General features: G+C 44.6%; 1 protein-coding gene across 2 annotated transcripts in view; it reads left to right on the top strand.

The window, feature by feature from the left end:
• LOC119658567 (multidrug resistance-associated protein 4-like) overlaps positions 1 to 7,363 on the top strand; it is a 95,161-nt gene extending 87,798 nt beyond the window's left edge. For both annotated transcript variants that reach the window (XM_038066012.1, XM_038066011.1), the window contains 8 exons: positions 67 to 271; positions 4,139 to 4,843; positions 4,906 to 5,170; positions 5,234 to 5,464; positions 5,608 to 5,900; positions 6,027 to 6,214; positions 6,304 to 6,531; positions 6,623 to 7,363. In XM_038066012.1, the coding sequence (XP_037921940.1) occupies positions 67 to 271; positions 4,139 to 4,843; positions 4,906 to 5,170; positions 5,234 to 5,464; positions 5,608 to 5,900; positions 6,027 to 6,214; positions 6,304 to 6,531; positions 6,623 to 6,893 (2,386 nt within the window). In that variant the 3' untranslated portion in view covers positions 6,894 to 7,363. The remainder of the gene's footprint in view (positions 1 to 66; positions 272 to 4,138; positions 4,844 to 4,905; positions 5,171 to 5,233; positions 5,465 to 5,607; positions 5,901 to 6,026; positions 6,215 to 6,303; positions 6,532 to 6,622) is intronic.
• The last annotated feature ends 14,777 nt before the right edge of the window (positions 7,364 to 22,140 follow it).

Raw genomic sequence — 22,140 nt, 5'->3', positions numbered from 1 at the left:
ATTAACGATACCCTTTATCGGTAGGAGGAGGTAACAATCATATGGTTTTACTTTTCTTTCTAATAGTTTGGCCCGATCTGTTTACCGGGAAGCAGATGTATATCTATTGGATGACCCTCTAAGTGCAGTAGACGCTCACGTGGGTCGACATTTGTTCGATGAAGTAATTGGACCAAGTGGGCGATTGGCACGAAGACGAGCTACAAGGATTTTGGTGACTCATCAAGTTCATTTCCTGAAGGAGGCTGACTGGGTTGTGGTTTTGAATGACGTAAGTATGAAATTTTAAATTTTTGGAAGTTAGAATTTGTTTGGAGAAGTTAAAATAAATTAAAGATAATATAAGTGGTATTAACAACTTAAGAAAGGATGCATTGTTAACGAATGAGTAGGACTGACTCTTTTTAGGGGGTCAGGGTAGGTTAATGCATTTACACACAGAGTGTTGGACTCTCGCGATGATATGTTGTCGGCTAGTAACTAAACACTTCCCTACCGCCAGAGAGCTAGCCTGGAACCATTTGTTACATTACTTCGGGCTAGTGTTAGTTCAAAGAACCCTCGCCATCCAAACCCTCTATCGGCCGAGGTCTATCTTCTTCGCAGCGAGAAGGACCCGAACCTAATTCGCAACACGGCTTCACCTATCAGCGCCCTTTTGCAACTCCCTGACAATGTTGTCTGGAGAAAGCCCCTGTATTTAAGTAGAATTGTGGACGAATCCCATCCCGCCTTCCACGAGAAAATCTGCCTCTAGTCTGTTGCCAAGAGAGTTGCCACTCTTCTAGTGTATGTTGCCGTTCTTGACGAGCCCTTGGCTCTTCTCTCTTGCGCTTGGATATGGTTTTATGCTCCTTAGCAAGAAGGGCAACGCGGATCGCTCCCGCGACTACCGTCATACTTCTACGCCGTACACCAGAACAAAACTGCCTTGAATTCATCGGGAGACATCGCCTGATAGACTTAGGACCCCCAATATTTGCCATTACCCGACTTAAAGCCGCAACTTTAGCTTTAGCCTTGATTTGATTTGCTCGAAAGAGTTCATATCTGAGTCAAGAGTCAGTCCAAGGTAATTTACCATTGGTTTTGACCCGATTATCGACTCGTTAATTGATATGGGACGCAGGGTCGGAATTCTCTTTTTAGTTACGACGACTACAAGGTTGTAATCATGAGTAGTCATTCATCTATTTAGCCGTCGTATCACTATGTGGGAAAAAGTGGGAATAAATCTCCGGCAGCATGTATCGCTTCAGCGAGTCTACTTTTGATGAGCACTTTCCCTACAGTGTGAAGCATGCAAAGCGGTCGGTGTGAAGATGAAAGGCGACCCTGTTCCCTATGTTGCTCAGCGTTAGCCTCGCCACCTTCCAACGAGAGGGGAAAATGCCCTCGTTCAGGCAAGCTTTGAATGTACCGAGAAATAGGTCCGGCCAATGTTGGAGCACCATTTTGTATACCTCTGCTGGTATACCACGAGTCCTGGTACCCTTTTGTTTTTCATAGAGAGCACTGCCCCTATTTTATAGAGAAAAGTGAATACTCCCACTGCCGGCATCATCCTGGATCATGGAAGAGTGCCCGCACCATGCGGTCCATCTGCTTGGTCTTAAGTCAATAGGCTTTCCACAGAGCCCCGATTTTTTGGGTTACCCAGTTTGTAACTGACTCCCCACGGGTCCCCATTCACATCGTCGACCAGATCCTGCCACCAGCCATCTTTGCTTGTGCCTGTTTTTATTGTGCTGCGGCTTATTTTGACTGATCTGTATTCTGGCGAGGTGGCGCACATCGAGAGTTTATGTCAACCACTTTGAAGGCAATATATTAATGGTCGCTTGCCGAAAAGTCTTCGAGAACTCGCCATCCATTTAACAACGACACCGGTGATTCGATTCCGATGCGAAGGTTACATTGAAAATGCTTCCCTCACAGCCTTGGCGCCGGAACGTTGGGGTGTATCCGGTGCTTAAAACGGCAACTGCGCTGCCATTTTCAGAGATCATTTTCCTCTGGGGTTCGGGATCCGCCCCTCTGTGCTCAAGATAGGGGCTTCTACAACATCGAGTCTGCTTTGAAAGTCTGACATTGTCTCATTAGGTGTTAGATAGACATTGAAGAACGTTATCCGGAAACACCGAATCCAGACAGAACCGTCCCGAACCCAGATCACAGCGATACCTGATATGTCTGGGTGCCATGAAGCTATTTTCTCGTTTCCTTTTCGTTGCAGGTATTCGTTTTATGACCTGCTTAACCGCATCTGTGGCATGTTGCCCTTCTGTCTGTTTTAGGCCTCGAAAGTTTGCAGAGGTAGTACCAATCCGTGCATTAGTTACTTACGGACATTCGCGATCGTTGGCCTCTTCCGCGACGCAGTCAAGTGTTCGGATTTCTAGAGAGTATGGCCATATAAAAACAAAGCTTTTTCTCCCTTTGAATGCTTTACAGAACGCACCTTTATCTGGTTTGCTCGGACCTAATTCGACTAAACACTACCCTTCATTTTTCGAATAGAAGACACCTCCGCTCCGCTGTCTTAGGGCTTAATCCTATAATCGAATTCGCTAAGGACTTCCGCAAATGTGTTGCCTTTCGTCGGCTTAATAAACAGAGTCGGCGGTCGAGTCATCCTTCGTCTCCCACCTTTTCTTTTGGTGCCCCAACCCTTCGGGTTCGCACTAATTTTGGGCAGAGGTTTCTTTGATAACGCGGCGTGTTGTTGTCTCTTGTCTTGTCTTCGCCTTCTTCTGTTGATCCCTCGAGAGCACCTTGGTGAAATTCACTCTGCAATGGACTGTCTGTGATCCGCTTGGCGCTCTCGGTTTTCTCGGCTTCTACTTTTCGCCTATCTTCTGTTACTCTCCATGTCCACCTGTAGTACAAAATTGTATCCAGGAGCTCTTCCAGCTCAATCAGCCCGTTTCTCATCCCTGGAGGAACATTGTAGACCCCATGCGCTTCACAACTGTCATGCATTTCCTCTTCGGCTTTCGCAAGAATAGTCGATGGCGCGCCCACTCGACTTATATTCAAAGCCATCTCGTCAGTTTCTGCGGTTTCCACCGTGTCTCTTTCCGCAACAACACCATTGCGTGGTACTATCTGGGCTGCTGTCTTCGTCCCAGATGCCAAATCACTTTGGGGATCCGATATTTCGTCAGGTATTTCAGCCCTTGCTGTGTCCTTCGCAAAGGGCTGTGGCGAGTGACGCATTTTCGTGTTATGTACAAACGGAGCCAACTCATTCTCCACTCTCACTGTCTCCTCATCGTGTGCAAGGGAGCGCTATTGTCAGGAACCCCCAATGACAAAGCTCCTATCCCAGTTCACTGGGGCCTGAACTACGCTTAGCTGACCCCGGAAGTCACCGGCAGATTAGTGCTCACTCCGGGCAATGCGGTCTGGTAATACCGGTTCAATGTACAGTATCCGGCCAGGGTCTCGAAAGGGCTGGCTTCTGATACATACCACAACTTGGCATTGCTATGCTCACATCATCCCATCGACATCGACGAGGAATTTTCGACTGTTCCGGGGAATCCCAATGTATCTCGACGTGTGTCGGTCATTATCAGTTTGCTCTTCACCGAGAAACTTTCCCAAGGCATACTACCTGGGACGCAGGTATTATTATTTCAGGGGGTCAGAACTACTTGCTCCGGTCCCTCGTGGACGCCACTCTCCGTATGGTAAACCGTCCGTGAAGGATCACTAACGACCTCTGAAGACTGACAATTTTGAGGAGCAATGCTTTGTACACGGACCACGCTTTCTGGCCACCTTTTCCAAAAAATGTGATTGTCATGCCAGAGGCAACTCTTCATACGCTGGACTACTGCTTTAGTTCTGCCCCTGAATACGGCTACCGGTGCTCTTGGCTCCGATTCGTCTTTCAAAACCTCGACATGGGTATCAACCGAAAAATAGTCAGTTTAGACCTTGGCTGGTTTGAATTTAGACAAAAACTTACATTTTCTTCGCCCCATGCTCCTGATTTCTTATTTTTTGGCTTCTTTCCCTTTTGGATATTGAAGTCTTAATGACGCAATCATCTTCAGACTTTCCTTGAAAAATTTTCAAATTGCTTTCGGTTCATACTAAAATTAATCCTTTTTATTTTTTCCTAATTCAGGGCAAGGTAGCCATGCAAGGCACACCAAACGACCTGGTCAAAAGCGGAGTTGATTTCGCCGAACTCTTGGAACAGGACGAAAACGAACAAGAGGAAGAAAACGCGCTTGGTCGACGCAGTGGACGATCATCATCAAGATCCCTGGCATCATCTAGACACACCCTCGATGGTGACAATGAGAGCGACAATGAGGAAGAACGCAAAGTTTTGGAGGAAGCGCATAGAATGGAAGCAACTTCAAAAGGAACAGTCAAAGGCTCTGTTGCTGGCAATTACATGAAATCAAGTGGCTCATATGTAATCCCGGTGATTATTATAATCCTTTTCATCCTGACCCAATTCTCTGCAAGTTTCGCCGATTTCTGGGTATCGTTCTGGACTAAGCAGGAAGAGTTGCGGTCTTATTATGAGAACCATAACTTCACGGTGGACAATGTTGGGCCATTTAGTGGCGATCTGGATCTAGTCATGCCGAATGAGACGTCCCTCGTGGATCAGTTTAACAGTACGCTGAATGAAACTACTGTGGAAAGACAAACGGGACCCGTTGCATACCTGCTGAGTACTGATTTCTGTATGAGCATTCATGGCATCCTGATTATTGCAATCTTTGTCATTGGAATCACAAGATCCGTCGGATTTTTCGGAATGGCCATTCGAGCATCACAAAATATGCATGATGGAATGTTCAAAGGATTAATTAATGTAAGAGAATCTTCACAAGGTATGGAGATGTTTATTTGGGAGCTAATTTTGTGTCCTTTCAGGCTCCAATGCGTTTCTTTGATACCAATCCGTCCGGTCGTATTTTGAATCGTTTCTCGAAAGATATGGGCGCCACCGATGAACTTCTGCCTAAAGCGTTACTAGACGCTGGTCAAATCATCCTTAATATGTTGGGAGCTATCATTGTAACATCAAGTGTTCAACCCCTGTTCCTTATTCCTGTTCTTTTGCTGGGAGTACTGTTTATGATTATTCGAAAAATATACCTGAAAACGTCTAAGAATATCAAACGGTTAGAAGGAATAAGTAAGTAGAAGGTAGCAAAGTCTTAGATGAACTGAAGTTAACTGAATCCTTTTTCTTACTCAGCAAAATCTCCGGTATTCACACATCTTGCTGCCTCACTGAGCGGATTGTCAACTATACGAGCCTATGGAGCCCAGAAGGAACTCATAAGAGAGTTCGACGCTCATCAGGATATACACACAGCATCCTGGTACATGTTCATTAGCACGTCGACATCTTTTGGACTTTCGCTGGATATAATTTGTTTAGTGTTCATGGCGTGTGTTACTTTCTATTTTGTTGTAATCGATGCAGGTAATCTTAAGTGAAAATGTCCTTATGCATTTGAACAACTTCTATCGAAACATAAATTTATCAAAGTCGAACAAGAATTACTCATCCCTTCTTGGCAGAACACAGACAATCCTTTTCTGAAACTTTTTCCATTTCATTTCCAGGTGCTATGGGCGGTGAAGTTGGTCTGGCAATCACCCAAACAATGGCTCTAACCGGTCTCCTGCAATGGGGCATCCGACAAAGTGCCGAAGTAGCAAATCAACTTATGTCAGTTGAAAGAATTCTCGAATATCGTGACTTGGAGCACGAAAAAGAACCCACGAAAGAGACCCAAGTTGAGAAGGATTGGCCACAAAAGGGACGCTTGGAATTCCGACAAGTATTCTATCGTTATTTCGAAGGAGCTGAGCCAGTCCTTAAAGGACTTAACTTTGTTATTCATCCGAACGAGAAGGTATGTTAGGGCGGATGAGGGAGCGAACAGTGATGAGAGAAACTGCAAGGAATCGAGATGGATCCTTATGAAATTTCGTTATTAATTAATTAATTATTGATTTTCTTCAATCTTATTCGATTTCAGATTGGCATTGTCGGGCGTACAGGTGCCGGAAAGTCCTCTCTAATTGGTGCCCTATTTCGGTTAGCGAAAATCGATGGAGATATCCTTATCGATGGCGTTAACACTGCCACGGTACAACTGCAAGCTCTACGCTCGAAAATCTCAATCATCCCACAAGACCCAGTCCTGTTCTCAGGGACACTTCGTAGGTATGGACAGCTCCTTATAGAAAATTTTCCGTTTCTAAGAAGAAGTGATTTTACTGATTCACGAGATATGAATGTAAATTAATTTTCAGGAATTTGGATCCATTTGAGGAATATCCCGACTCAGATTTGTGGCGTGCTTTGGAAGCTGTCGAGCTCAAGGACATTGCCAGTGGACCGCATGGATTACAGAGTGCTGTCGCAGCTGGTGGAGGCAATTATAGCGTGGGGCAGCGACAATTGGTCTGTCTGGCTCGTGCCATTTTACGTAACAATAGGATTTTAGTATTAGATGAGGCGACTGCAAATGTAGACCCCCAGTAAGTAGTGATTTGTCCTTTTGTTAAAAAAAGATTTCTATATGAGATGCTAGTAGGAGCCTTTTCACTGAATATTGACTTTGGTTTCCAGCACGGATAATTTAATCCAGACGACCATCCGCGAGCGTTTCCACGACTGCACAGTCCTGACAATTGCTCATCGGTTGTACACAATTATGGACTCCGATCGTATCCTTGTTATGAATTTCGGACATGCGGAAGAGTTCGATACACCCTACGAGTTACTACAATTGCCGAATGGCATCCTTAAAAATATGGTCCTTGCGACTGGATCGCAGGAGGCCGAAAGGCTTTATCAATTAGCTAGGGAAAAGCATGAATCAAGCATAAAGGAGTCCTGATTCCAAAGAAACCTTGAAGGTGCTTGGAAACGTGTTTGCTATGTAAATAGATGAGGATAGGAATTTGTGTGTGTATGTAAGGCCTGTATTATGTTAAGATTGGAATGTATCCTTGCATCTTTGATTGCATTTAATTTAAATGTGCAGATCGTTTGTACGGTTTAAGTGTTTCTGTTGTGAACGCATGTGCATTAGGTTTTCTCGTTCTTTTGAAAGCGTCTATTGTATCTGAGAATAATTCAAAACGTTCCATGCAATATCAAACGAAATTGTTAATAAATTACAAGAACTTTTATCGATAAGTACAGGAAAGTAATGTACCTTGGCGATATGAGGCCTATTATACTTAAAATGGGAGTGTAAGGATCGAAGGTACTTTGTCTTCATGTGCACTCGTTTTGTAAATTTGCCAATTTTTTATAGAAATTTATATTGTGTATAAATAAAGAAATAAATAGAAAAAGAAAATAGTCTTAAGCGAATGCAGTAACCTCCAAGCCAACGTGGAACCTCGACGACATATTCTAAAATGAAAGAACAGCCGGACATCATCCAGGATGCAGCTATTCACATATCCTGAGGTGAGTACCACTTCATTTTTACCTAAAACGATTCTCCAAAGCTGTATTTATCGCCCAATTTATGGTTCGAGTAAATTAAAGTTTACAGTCATTCGGATCGGGCTACTATTATCCATTTTAACTATTTATCAAGGGAATATTTACCGGGTCCTGAAGTGCTGTTTTGCCTTTCCAATTGTAAGCACCTATCACAACACTAATGCGCCCTTCAGTCCCATAACCGATGGAATTTCTTGGACGGAACTTACTCTTAAGAACTCCGTCATTTCGCTGAGCATTTTATACCCTCCCCCGTACGAAGCGCTCCGACCCTTCAAGGTCCCCAACAATGGTTTGCCTAGCGTCTGTAGACTGCCTCTAGCTAGAGCCAAACAATCGCAAAAGAAGTGGCTGAGGGTTTCTACCTTTTTGTTCGCAGCCTCGGCAATGCGGATTGTCCAAATCCTCGTCGACTTGGCGCAAGAAGTAAACCTTCGCAATCTTGGGTCCGCGGCAACTAAACAGAGCGAGTAGATTCCACCCTTAACAGTCGTCAGCAGAAAACAGGCTGTGAATACCATGGAACTGCCAAGAGGAGAGTATACTCCTAAACCCAGAACACTTCTTCCTTAATTTTAAACCATTTCACCAGCGCGTTGGCTAACATGCCCAGACTGGTTCTTCCCTGGTAAGCTGGCCTTCCCTAAACTATTTCTCTTTCTCTTTGAATCGTACTACTACTCTTTTTCATCAATTCTGTACATGGGGGTGTAAATTTTAGAAAGATGTTGCTGCGCCAGGTTGCAGCATTATATGGAGTTCATACTCTGTGATATCAACCCCACTTTTCCACCCACATCTCCACGGGACCACTGTGCGCGTTTTACATTCGCTCCTGTCCCCATATTTGCTTTTGGAGCTTTCCACTTTCTGATAGCCAGGACAGCCTACATATAACAGTCGTGCCCCGTAAGGAACTGAGGTGACTGAATTCTTCGTTTCTTCGCTCCACCCATTTCTCAATACATGGAACCGGTGTGTGAGTAAAGACAGCATTTTCGGAATCATCCCATCGTCGCTATCATCCATATACAGTTCCTTTCTAAATCCAGAGTTACCTCAGAAGCATTTGACATCTTTCACTAATAGTGATAGTGCACCACCTCATCCGTGAGAAAATCTAAAGGGATCATTCTCCCGACGACAGAAACTACCGCACTCGATGCTGTCATGCAAAAGCTGTATATCCATCCGCTTTGAGATTTACTGGCTTGCCAAACCTACTCTTATATGGTGTAGACTAGTGCTATCCAATGCTCTCGCCTTTACAGGAGCCACATATACCAGAATGGATTTCACTATCTTTGCGATAAGGAGCCGGCAACTATATATATTTTGGCTCTCCGAATATTCCACACCATTCTCGCAAAGATGACGCTGATTTCTCTCGTGCATAATCGTTAAAACTTACCTTGGCATCGACCATTACCCTTAGGTGTTTAATAATCGATTCTGAGACGACCGCATGACCACCAATCCAGTTGCTAAAAGTATTGTTTTACCTGCGATTGATAATAAGAGTCGCCTTCGTCTACCAGATCCAGTTTCACTTATCATAAACATGACTTGAGGGTTTGAATGGTTTGACTATAGTTGCACGTCTCCGGTGTGTTGGGAAACTACTATCACCGCCAAGTCGTTTGCAACACCGATCAACTTTGTTTTCTGTTGCACACAAAGGTCAAGCATTTTATAGTACATCCAAATTAGTCACCATCATCATCAGTGGCGCAACAACCGGTATCGGGTCTAGGTCTGCCTTAATAAGGAACTCCAGACATCCCGGTTCTGCGCTGAGGTCCACCAACTCGACCTATGCCATCGCTTCATCTCAGACAGGTTCTCCCTCATCTTCTCATTTTACCATAGATATTGGCTTTATAGACTGGATCATCCTCATCCATACGGGTTAGGTGACTTGCACCCTAACCTGTTGAGCCGGATTATCTCCACAACCAGACGGTCGTGGTGTCATTCATAGATTTCGTCATTATGCAGACTACGGAATCCTCCATCCTCGTGTATTGGGCAAAAATTCTCCGGAGGATTCTTCTCTCGAATGCCGCTAGAAGTTCTCAATTTTTCTTGCTAAGAACCCAGATCTCCCAGGAATACATAAGGACTGTCAAGATCATTGCCTTGTACAGGAAAAGCTTTGACCCTATGGTGAAACGTTTCGAGCGAAATAGTTTTTGTAAGCTGAAAACCGCTGACAACCGTACGCATATTCCCTCGCCATAACTGCTATCGGTTGTGATTTTTGACCCTTGAAGCGGTAGTCTTCTATCTTTATTGTTTTCGTTCGACAAATGCGATTCGGTGTTGTTCGTTCTTTGTTCTTTATCGCTGACGTCGCCACTATGTACTTCGTCTTGGATCCATTAATGTGCAGCTCAATATCTCGTGCCGCCTGCTCAATTTGGATGAAGGTAGACTGCACATCCCAGGTTGTTTTTCCCATGATATCAATATCGTCAGCGTAGACCAGTAGTTGGTGGGCTTGAAGAGGATGGCACCTCTTGCATTGACATCTGCATCGCGAATCATTTTCTCCAGGGCCAGGTTAAAGAGGACGCATAATAGGGCATCCCCTTGTCTTAGCCCGTTGGGGATGTTGAATGGTTTCGAGAGTGATCCTGCTGCTTTTATCTAGTCTCGCACTTCGGTTAGGGTCAGCCTAGTCAGATTTATCAATTTCGTTGGGCTAGGCGGCATTAAAGTCGTTGAAAAGATGGTGCAACTGATGTCCATATTCCAACAGTTGGTCTGTTGCTGATTTGCCTGGAGTGAAGTCTCCTTGGTATAGGCCACTGATGTTTTGGGCATATGAGGCTATCCGGCCTAGCAAAATAGCGGAGAATATCTTATAGATGGTACTCAATAACGTGATACATCTATAATTGCTGCATTGCGTGGTTCCTCTTCTTATGTATGGGACAAGTAATGCCTCGTTTCCAGTCGTCAGGCATTGATTCGCCTCCATATTTAACCAATTCAGCTGTAATTCCATCGGCTCCTGTCGACTTATAGTTTTTAAACCGACGAATTGCACGACTGTTTCTTCTATGCATGGTGGTGGCATTTGTTCGGTGTCTTCAGTTGGCGAGACTTCCAAGTCGAGCCGTTCATCAAAATACTCAACCCATCGCTCCAATATGTCCATTCTCTTGGAAGTCAGATTTCCCTCTTTGCCTCGGCAGGATGAGCATAGAGGTTTATAAGGCTTCAGTCTGCTGACTTGTTCGTGAAACTTGCATGCCTGATGCGCTTGCTCCCTGTACTTTTCGAGTTCATAGACCTGGTGGTTTTCCCATCTTTCCTTTTCCCGTCTGTGAAGTCGTTTCTCCACTTGACGGAGCTCGTGGTAAGTCACGCGTTCTTTGAGAATGCAACAGTACTCCGTTCCATTGCTAGCTTACATTTATTGTCGAACCAACAGTTCCGACTTTCTTGCGGCTGGGGGCACATATGTTTGTGATCGTATCAATGATAACACTCTTCAGATGGTTGTGAAGATCATTTATTGATGCTTCATCTCCAGAGTACCTGTTAGCTGCGGCTATTGCGGCATCCATTTTCCCCGTATTAAGAAGGGCTGTATTGTGAATGCTTTCAGTATTCACACTCACTTGATCGTCACAGGGGATTGTAATTCGAGCCCGGAGCCCTATGCCTCATGAAATAGTGATCCGAGTCGATATGATCCTCTCTATATATTCTGATATTCATCCAAGCTGAAAGTGGTCCCGTCTGGAGAGGTCGACGTATGTTTGTGGACCGCTTTTCGCTTTTTTAAGAACAAGCGGCAGAGTCTAGCCGGCGCATATCTTCAGAAACCCTGCAGCATGCATGGAGAAAAGCAAGAATGGTTTGCCTAGCGTCCCTAGCTTGGTTCTAGCTACAAACAGTCACGAAAGCAGCGGCTGAGGGTTTCTTCCTTTTCTCCGTAGCCTCAGCAGTGCGAATTGTAAGGTAGGTGGCCCAAATCCTCCTTGACTTTGCGGAAGAGTTAAGCCTTCGCCATATGAGGTCCAACACTGCTAAATAGTTCAAGTAGATTCCCCCCTTAAAAGTCGCCAGCAGCAGACAGGCTGTGCCCACTGAGAACTGCCAAGAGTAAAGTATAGTCCAAATCCTAATACACTTCTTCCTTAATTTTAAACGATTTCATCAACGCCTCGATTTACATGCCCCAAGAGAGGTTCTCTCCTGGTAAGCTGGCCTTGCCTTTCTTCCTTTTTGGAGCATGTTACTACTTATTTCTCTTCAATTCTATACAAAGGTTTTGACCCATAGAACAGTGTTTCTGTTTCTTCCTTCGTTAGTTTTTTTTATTGCTCCCTTATGTTCTATTTTAGTAGATGTAACGCGGAAATTCGTCTTTTTTCTATTGATGGAAGTGAAAACTTTAAAAACATGTTGTTGCGCCGGATTGGAGAAGTATATGGAATTCCTGTTCACTAACTTCATCCCCACTCTTCCGCCCACAACCCCGCGAAGTGGAGGGCTCTAGTCTACACCAGCACATTTAAGTGGCGCGTCGGATGCCCGTTTCAGGTTCATTCCTGCCTCTTGATTTTCTTTGGATCGTTCCATCTTCTGACAGTCGGGAGGCTTGTTCAGTTCGAAGTAATGCAAATACTTCCTACATATAACAACCGTGCCTCGTAAAGAACTGAGTCAGGTAGTAATTCAAGGCTTCGTTTCTTCGCTCCACCTGTATGGTTGCCACACCTACGCGCCATTGTTAACAGTTACTTGAAATACTCTTCAGCCCCCCCCCACAATTTCTTCCTTGGATGCTCGCACTTTCTAATGGCTCTTCGTAAACCCGCAGTTACCTCGCACGGATTCCACCTCTTTCTCTGATAGCGTTGGTGCATCTCATTCGCATGAAGATGAAAGGGGATCATTCCGCCGATGATGCAATGCTGCCGTATAAACGCTGTACACCCCCAGCGTGATTTGTTCGTCTATCTAACTTCATCTTTTCTGGTTCATAGTGCTATCCAATGCTCTCGCCCTGACAAGGGCCACATATAACAGAATGGATTCGACCACCTGAACCAGCCACTATATTTTGACTTTCTGAATGTTAGATATCATTCTGACAAGAGATAAAATCGCATTTGTTGCCTTCTCTCGTGCATGGTTCTTAAAGCTCATCACCCTCAACTATTTAATGATAAATTTTGGGACGCCTTGCTGATCACCAACCTAGATGTTAATAGTATTGTGTTTCATGCAACTTTTCGTTCCCCAGCACCAGTTTAACCTCGAACAACTATGACTTGATGGTGTCAGTATTTTCGTCTCTATAGTTCCACGTCCCCGGGTATTTTCCAACCACAATTACCACCAGGTCGTCAATCAATGTTACCTTTTCTAGCATGCAAAGTTCAACTATTCAATCATACATCTACAGCAAGGGTATCTTGAGAAACACAGGCTGTACCTCGCAGCACTCAAGAGCCAAAATCCCGACCATTGCCATCACATTGGCTGTAGAACGGACTCATCGAAACCCATTTTGCGACTCTAGGAGACCACTCATAAGCTTGATAAACACAAACAGCCTCTCCAAAATCTTCCCCATATAGAGATAAGGCGATACGAAGAGGCTTTTTGAATCTTCGATAGTGCTACTAATTTCTGCCGCTTCCATTGAACGGAAAAATATTCCTGGTCGCATTAACATCGAGGTATAGCTGCATGTAGAAATCTGACTTACTTCTGCGCGTAGTCCTCTTAAGGTAAATTCGCAGAGCCCATTCTTCCTTCGGTTCTAACGTTTTTCTTGCTGTTTGGTGAAGTGCCCTTGTCTACAGATACGATTTTCTCGACAGCGAAATTTCTTAATTCCAATACTAGTGTAGCGGTGCAAACGCCTCCAAGGCATTTTAGTGTTTCATGCCTCAGTTGCACGCTGACACATCTGATCCACCGTCTCCATCAGGAGAACAACCCTTCAGGCCGCGGGCTTCTTCTAAGATCGCCAATAATATCTATTTCTCGAAAGTCCCGGTAGGACATTATGAATTTTTTACTTCCAGTACACCTTCAGGTCTCGCTTCCACTGTTTCCAAGAGAACAAAGAAAGATGGCTTGCTAGTCGTTATGGCTGTAGTGCTCACTCACAAGATAGATAATCTCTCTTATCAGCAAGGTGTTGGAGGTATGTTAAGTCCGACTCTCCACCTTGGAAGGTCGGCACACATTCAACATTGACTAGTACGATTTCCAACTTTGAAAACTTTTCAATTAGAATTTGGTCCCTCGTATTCGTCACCTGGTTTCCCTTCCATCATCCATCATGCATCATCCAAACTACCTAATGTCTGTGCATATGGTGCTATTGTTTCACTGGCAGGAGCGTAACAGCTGTAGATATGGGCGGGGTCGATTTATGTACTAACAGACCCGGCTCTCTAAGATGCCATTGTTTCCTGTACGACTTGGCTTCCAAATTGATCTGTATTTACTTCATTGACTTATGTGGCTCAGCTCTTTATGCATTGCGGCGTCAAGCCTCTTTGCCGGTATTTGCTCCCTGAGCTCATGACCCAATCTCCACGTATTTTGTCCGCGGAAATCAATTTAACCGCTGCCTCTAGTGACAGTCTTAGTTACTAACATTGAATTCCAATGCATACCCTTTCTGTATTCGCCTCATCCTCATCCGGCTCACCCCATTCACTCAAGTCGATCAGTTTCAGATCCGCTTTGATCTTTCGAAGCATCTCGCTTTTTTTGGAAGTAATTATTATTTCCGGGCGCATTTTCCTCCCGTCTCTTTCCCATTGAATCCTGCTAACTGTTTTCTATTTTTCGGGCTGAATGTTGGATGGTTTCACCATTGAAGATGCTGTGGCCACAGTCGAAAAACTTCATCCTTTGGCATCCTTCGGGGCATGCTGAGATTTTGAGGCTTGACTGGTCTGTTGGTGCAGAGACAGGGGCATTCCTTCCCGAGTTCCGTGGTGATTGTCGACTATCAAAAGGCCTCGTGACTTACCTATTTTGGAGCTGAATAGGTGCGCCGAAATCCATACTAACGTTCCAAAATGCATTTCCTTTGTCAACGATGAGTATCAGTCTGCTGGAGATGAGTCTCGCCACCACTTTCTATATTTTATCCAGCAAGCCAGTAGGGTGATATGCTGCTAGGTCTCCAGGTAGCTTATTAGGTTCGAAACGCAAGTCCAACACTTACTCCTTCCACTGAATAGGGAATACGCCCAAAAGCTGTAGCTGTAGTAAGTGAGACCTGGTCTCAATGTTGGCATACAAACCTGCGGTCTCATTATCGTTGATTTCTCTACTTATCTTTCGTAATTGTTCCTCGGTAAATGGAAGTATCACGTATTCTTCAAGTAAAACAAGCCCCTAATATTCGTTGTTCAACGGTCTCACTCAAGAGGCCACCCGTTAATATTGCTGGCTATGGTTTTCCTTTCACGTCCAACATGGATGAATCCGAACTCTCTGGCTTCCGAGTATCCCATTATCTCTTGAAAGACTAGCTCCTGTAGGCTGATCAAATGTCACCATTCTGGTGCCAGCTCGCCAAGTATAGTCACATCGATATTTTTCTTGCAGACGGTCTGCGAGAGAACGTCCTGTACCGCTTTTCAGTGATTGAAATTAATTCATATCAACCTAATCTGTGATGTTCTCCTGACGTCCGAACACTTACTTTCCTTTCTACAGCATGCAATTTGTATGGCCCTCGACCACGTCTTTTTACATTACTTGAACCTGTGCTTCTCATTGGCACTTGCTCTCGTTATACAACCGAAGCCATGGTATCTATAGAATCACTTCCGTGCCATTTACTTCCTAAGTCGACATATAGTCCAGCATTACTTTGCTCTCTCCTCCTGCTGTGAACAGTTTGATTGCTATCTACACTGCCTGCTGATAGCCATCTGTGTCTCATCGTAGGCCTTTTGGAATGCCAATAAGGTCGAACTCCTTCCCTAATGCCTCGCCAACCTTACTTATCCTTTGTGATGAATTCAACTAGAATTTGGAATTTGTTCCGCATGCTTGGATCTCTTGAACTTAAACATAATGTCCCCCTTCTGCTAATATTTAAACCCAAATTGGCCGGTTCTGAATCTAGCTTTATCCTTCTGAATGTCATCACATGACTACTCACCTGGTTTGAAGATGATGATCACCTCCTTCTCCTGTGTATCCGTTCTTTCTTTTATGGAGTTCACTCATTTTCTCCGCCAGTGGGCTATATGCATTTATGTAGCAATGTTGGCTATACTCCTCAACTATTCCATTTCCTTTTGTCTTTTGTTTGGTTGGTTAATAAAAATAATATTGTGAAGGAAGTTGTATGGAGTCCTAGGAGAACCATTGTGCCCCTTCACTGGTTATGGTATACCTATTAAATATGGTATGCCCATCAAGCCTATAACCAACAAAAATTTTCATTTCAAGTATTTCAGCCTGGCATCTGATATCAAGTATCCTCCCGGGTACTGCACCAGAACATGTATGGAAGTTTCGTCACTCTCCTCACATAACTCGAATTTCCCCAGTTTCCCAGGTGATAATTTTCCTGCCTCCAATGGCAAGTGAGCATTCCTACTATGAACCTGAGGTCGGTGATCTTTAACCAAACCGTCCCTCCGCGTGCTTCTCTCAGGAGTTGTGTTTGTATCGGCAAAATTGTGTGGGTGACCAAGTCCAGTTTGCCTCCGACGTGAACATTTCCCGGATTAAGTTTTGGGGCTCACGCCAACTCTCGAGGCCTCGCTCAGGCTTCTTCTCTCCTCCCGGAATCTCGGGCACTCAAAGAGCACATGCTCCGGGTCCTCTGGGATCCCACGACATCTGTAACAGTTCGGGGAATCATCCACACCGATACAATGCAGATACGTTTGGTAGCAACCACCGTGTCCAGTGAGAAACTGCGTGAGGTGATAGTTCACCTCCCCGTGTCGTCAGTCAAGTCGTTCCCTAATTTCAGGAATAAGGTTGTATGTCCATCGACCCTTCGATAGCTCGTCTCATCGTCGTTGCCAGAGTTATACGACTCCTCTCTGGCCGCTCGCCGGTGATCTGCTTCCGTTCCTGATGGACCCGCCTACCTCCGTCCATACAAGCATCGCATCTCTCTTGCTAATAGGTCCATCCCTGCGATTACAAACACCGCATCATCCGAACTAGTTCGAAATGCGCTGCATACCCTGAGCACAATCAGACGATAGGCAGAATTTATCTTCCTCCAGTTCTGTACGTTGTCCAAAGCCTCCGCCCGCACAGGCGACGCGTACAACAATATGGATGTACGACCCCAGCTATCAGCAGCCTGCTACACTGTTTTGGCCCACCTATGTTCGGCATCGTCCTAGCACCCTGGGATCGAGAGTCATGTCACAATATTTGATGGTCGGTTTTGAGACGATATGGCTTCCAACCCGCAGACTGATTGTATTTCTTTTCCGGCAATTTGTAATGAGGATTACTTCGGTCTTTTCTTCTGCCAGACTCAGTCAGCCATGGCCGACTCGGTGGCGTAGACCTCCACATCCTCCGGAAGTTTTGCGATGATCACTATGGCCAGGCCATCTGCAAAACCAACCAACGTGGCTTCCTCTACTACAGAAAGCAAGAGCACCCCGTTATACATCACGTTCCAGAGCATAGGGCCCAACACTGAACCTTGTGGTATCCCCGCTGTAATGATGATGATGTAATGATGTATTCACTCCGTCCCGTACCAGAGAGCTCTATCCGACAGATAACTCTGGATTAACTTAACCAAGTAACCAGGTGCATTAATTCTGGCCAATGACTCCTTAATGCAGTCCCATTTGGCGCAGTTGAATGCATTTTTTACATCCACCGTCACTACGGCAGAGCACTTGCCTGAAACCATTGCCTATCGACCCAAGTCCACCATTCTTTACACCGCGCCAACAGTAGAGCGAGCTTTCCGCACATCCCTTTCATTTTACTACCACTTCTTCTTATTTGACCGTCTAACTGGTCATCGTTTCTCAATTGACACGTTTTCGACAATTGGATTCTTCAATTTTTAAGTTGATCTGATTTTAGACTGTTTGCCGCGACTGGAACGCCAATGAATTCCTACGATGATCAAGTAGGAAACGTTAGCGTCTGTCTTTCCTCTAGTTGGAAATTTCACATTGTCGAGGTTTTCAAGCCCACGATCAATTAGCGCAGCCTTCTTGTGGCATAACGCGTTTGTTGTAGATATAAAAAGCAATCAAAAGTCAACCAGTTGACTCCACAACTAAGCTGACTATTTAGGGTCACCCAGCCCCCATTAGTCCCGATTCCATCTCGACGGTTACGCTAGATTGCAAATTTCGTCACCTGTTTGAATAGTTCATGTCAGAAAATAGGCAATCCACACAGTGTTATTTATAACATTGTAACTACTGGTCTTCTGGTGGCAGAGCGACCGCGACGGTTAACACCTGAAAAAAAGAAAATAGCCAAGCCAGAGTTTGACTATTTATTTTAGAAAGGATTTTACCGTCCATCCGATAGCTCCGGGACGAACCCTCTACAACTGGCAGCTAGAAGGGACCAAACGTGGAGCCTGATTTCCTAAGGCTGACAGATACATTTTTCCCGAAAATCGGCTTTCTCCATTGCAGATGCTGACTTTTCAAAAACAGCATCATTTGGGTTATTCGAATTTTTCGGAGAGTATAGGACTAAGGAGTGGTTTTCAGCAACCCGGAATGTATCATCGACCCTAAGTCAATGAACATTATACTCCTCTCCGGACATCCCTCGTCGAGGCCATCAAAAGCCTAAAACAGTCAGCTACTGCGAAAGAACTTCGTCGATCTCTTGGAGTCCTGAATTACTATCAGCGATTTGTTCCAGATTCTGCACTTTAGAAGCTTCGCTCCACGATAAATCCAGTTGGACCAACAAACTGAACATGCGTTCGACGCGCCCAGAAACAACTTAGCAGACGACACCCTACTGGTTCAGTATCAACCGAATCAGAATCAGCGACTTACTCTCTCAACAGATGCTTCGAACGTTGCAGTTGGTTCAGATCTAGAATGGTTTTAAGGTAATCGCTGGTTGGTAATTGCCTATTTTCAACAAAAGTAAACTTCTGAGCGAATGTCTTGTTTAGACGCTATGACTCTTCCAAAGGCCGTCGATACAGATGAGCTGCGTCTGGGTCTGTAGCTCAACAAGGTACTCAGCTACTTGAGCTTATTACAATTACAGTCATTCACCTCTAATGCTGCAGCCCGTCAACATTGGAGCCAAAAAAGACTTTTCTGTATTAACTCGAGGTTTGGCTGTTTGTTCCTGAACAAACTTCTAAGGTAGCAAATATTTGATGCGTTTTATAATCGTTCTCATCCAGTAAACCGTGTAATATATCGAGTGTTACAAAGGAAATCTATGTGGCCCAACATACCAGAAGTCCAAAACGAGAAGACATACCAAGAACGAGAATCAGTCTTTCGAAGTTCCCGACAAGAAATTTCAGCAAGTCCATCTAGACATTGTTGAATCACTTCCACCAATTCATGGTTACCGATACTGTTTAGCTATGTTAGATACGTTCTTCCTTTGGCCAGAAGCCACACCGTAAGTCGATCGCTTAACTTATAGCTGATGCATTTCTGTCGACATGGACACCAAACCAGGAACCCAAATCGAGTTGACGTTCTTTAAGCGCACCAGAACTTTATCCTACCACCCTGTGTCAAATGATATAATTGAGCGATGGCATCCTTAAAGGCTGTCATAATATGTTGCGAAAAAAGCCGTTTTACTTGGCCTTCACACTAGCGTAAAAGAAGATTTAAACTCTTCCTCCGCTAATGTGTTGTTTTGAACCTCCCTGGATGACAATAACCATAGCGATCTAGCAGTTTTCATCAACAAATTGTGACTTCATCAGGAAGATTCGACTAAAACTATAATCCACCACAACAACAAGACAACGTTTGACCACAAGGATCTCAAATTGTGCCTGTACGTTTTCAGAGAGCAGGTTCTGGTAAGAAGCTGTTAGCCCAATCATACAGGATCCTGCCGTGTTGTTAAACGAATTTCAATCACAGTCAATCTCGATGGTCGAGGAGTCAACATTTCCACGATCGATCCTGACAATCCATCACAGCTTTCAGGATAACTTCAGCCTCCTCCATCACAGATCCACCAACTTCGTAGCGTCACTAACTAAGGTTCAACTGAAGACAGCACTAACTTTTTTCCAACCGATATGGATGTCCCGGCCTGTTAAGAAGTCCGTCACCTTCAATCGGCTGTGTTTTTCAAACCTGAAATCTGTCTTATCATATAGGGCGGGTCCATCGCAGTGATATCATTCTCTACGAAAGGACATAGCAGTCAGCGAGTATCACCTAACATTCTGACTCCGTTAAATCCTCGTCCAAAACACATTCGACGTACATACATATCGACCGAAAAGTCAACTTCATCATCATCATCAACGGCGCAACAACCGGTAGGCCGTCTAGGCTTGCCTTAATAAGGAAGTCCAGACATCCTGGCTTTGCACCGAGGTTCACCAATTCGATATTCCTGAAAACTGTCTGGCGTCCTGACCTACGCCATCAACTTGTCACGCTTTATTTGTGACGGCATCACAAGGAGGAGTATTGTAACCAAACGACTTTTTCTAACAATTCAGATTTCAGCGAAACGAAGGTACATCCACTCCGGTAGCCGACAGTCGATAATTGTATTATTGAATTATTTTGTACTTGTTATAATTTAGAAATAAAGATCAAATCCTGCAGTACCTAACATGCGTTTTTTACTTGCTATTTTGGCCTTTCGAACCTCAAACTAATAGCGCCTCAACAACTACTCCACAATCTCCTGTATGGCGCATAGCCGCCAGCCACCCCTACGTGTCATCTCTGTCGATTCCAAGTAATCTGTTTCAACTCCTCCAAGATTGTCAGAGTAGTTTGCACTTCCCTTCACTGTTCTACCATACGTGGTTCTGGAGTCGCCTCTTCGTCGGTCAACCTGGAATAGTGGGTTCCATTCCATGGCATAACTCGCAATGGAGCTGTCGCCCTCCCTTAATGTGTGACCAATTCACTGCCACTTCCACTTCCTGATCAACACGTCCCAGTAATCTGAACGAGTTCTTCGTTAACTATTGTATTAGGCCAGAATGCCCCGCAGATATGAGTTGAAGAAAGCTTGGAGTCTCTGAGTAACAGTGGCGGTCAGTTTCCATATGCTACTCCCATATAATAGCAACGAAAGAAGACTGGTGCGGAAGAGCCTCACCTTGATGTTAGTGATGCGATAGTGTCATTTCCAGATATTGAACAAAACGGCAACGCCGAATTAAGCATTGTCAATGCGTCGGGTGACATCAACTTTAGTGCCACCGTCCACAAAAGCAACGCTTCCTAGATATCAAAACTGATCCACGAATTCGATTTTCACCCATTACTGCAAATAGGAAGAGTGCGATGGACAGTCAGATTGACTACCATTGTTCTGTTGGTTTGGTGTTTATTTGTGGTTCATCTCTCTCTCAATGACAAATCCCGAAACCATATTATTCGGCAGGCATCAGAGACATCAGGTATTTGCCAAGAAATGTCCAAATGGTCCCTCGACCGTATAATTGGCCACGTTTCCACACGCCAATGCTATCAAGCCCATATACCTCGGTAGCTGCTTTCCGTTCCATCTCCAAATGAATAGGAACTATATGTAGGGTTGTTTCGAGTGCCGTGGTCGGCGTAGTGCTCATTGCTCCAGTAATACTTAGGCAACCAAGCCTGTGAATTTGAGCCACCTGCTTCTGCTGTTAGCCGAGTTGAGTCTCGACCACGATACGATGCATGCATACATCAAAGTGGGCTTTATTGTAGATGTAGATATACATCCTGGAATCCATTGTGATGAAAGTCCACAGGTCTTACCTGTCGCAACCCTATAACACCAGAGCAGTCTGCATAATTTCTAATATTGTTCCCGGACAAGGTACTTCCACGTTAAGTTGGATACTTGGCTGTATGTACCAGCACGTTATCAGTCCCCAATAACATGAATAGCGTGCAATTGCCCCACCCAATGTTCCTGTTGAACATAACTAATCCAGTCTTTCCAGCGCCCACCGTAAGTCCATTACGGAGCCAACAACTATGGATTACCAGTAGAGTTGCATTCAGGCAGTCACTTGCTGTATCGACAAACTTGCCGATAATTATTACGGCTTGATGGATCGCAAATGCATATTTGTGCAAAAACCTTCGTGCCCTCCGGAACGCATACCATGGTGCTCATTACCAGAAACCATGACAGAGAAAGGAGAACCCCTCCCTCTCTCCAGTCCGTAAGACATCATGCCTCAAAATCCTGCCTTTAAAAATCTTTCATCCGACCAACATGTGGTTCTTCCTATATTTGAAAGGAGACCTCCTCCCTGTGTCCAGCCCGTAAGACATCATACCTCAAAAAACCTTTCATCCAACCAATATGTGGTTCTGCCTACACTTGATACTCGGATTTCATCACTTTGAAAATGCCTTCTGGGATCTCGGTAAAGCGTTTGTTCCGTATTTCTCCACCGCGTTTTATTTTGGGTACGACATCTAGGACTTTAC

Source organism: Hermetia illucens, chromosome 6, assembly GCF_905115235.1.
Source record: "Hermetia illucens chromosome 6, iHerIll2.2.curated.20191125, whole genome shotgun sequence".
NCBI lineage: Eukaryota > Metazoa > Arthropoda > Insecta > Diptera > Stratiomyidae > Hermetia > Hermetia illucens.
The sequence above is the reverse complement of the archived record's forward strand: the minus strand, read 5'-3'. Positions and strand labels throughout refer to the sequence as shown.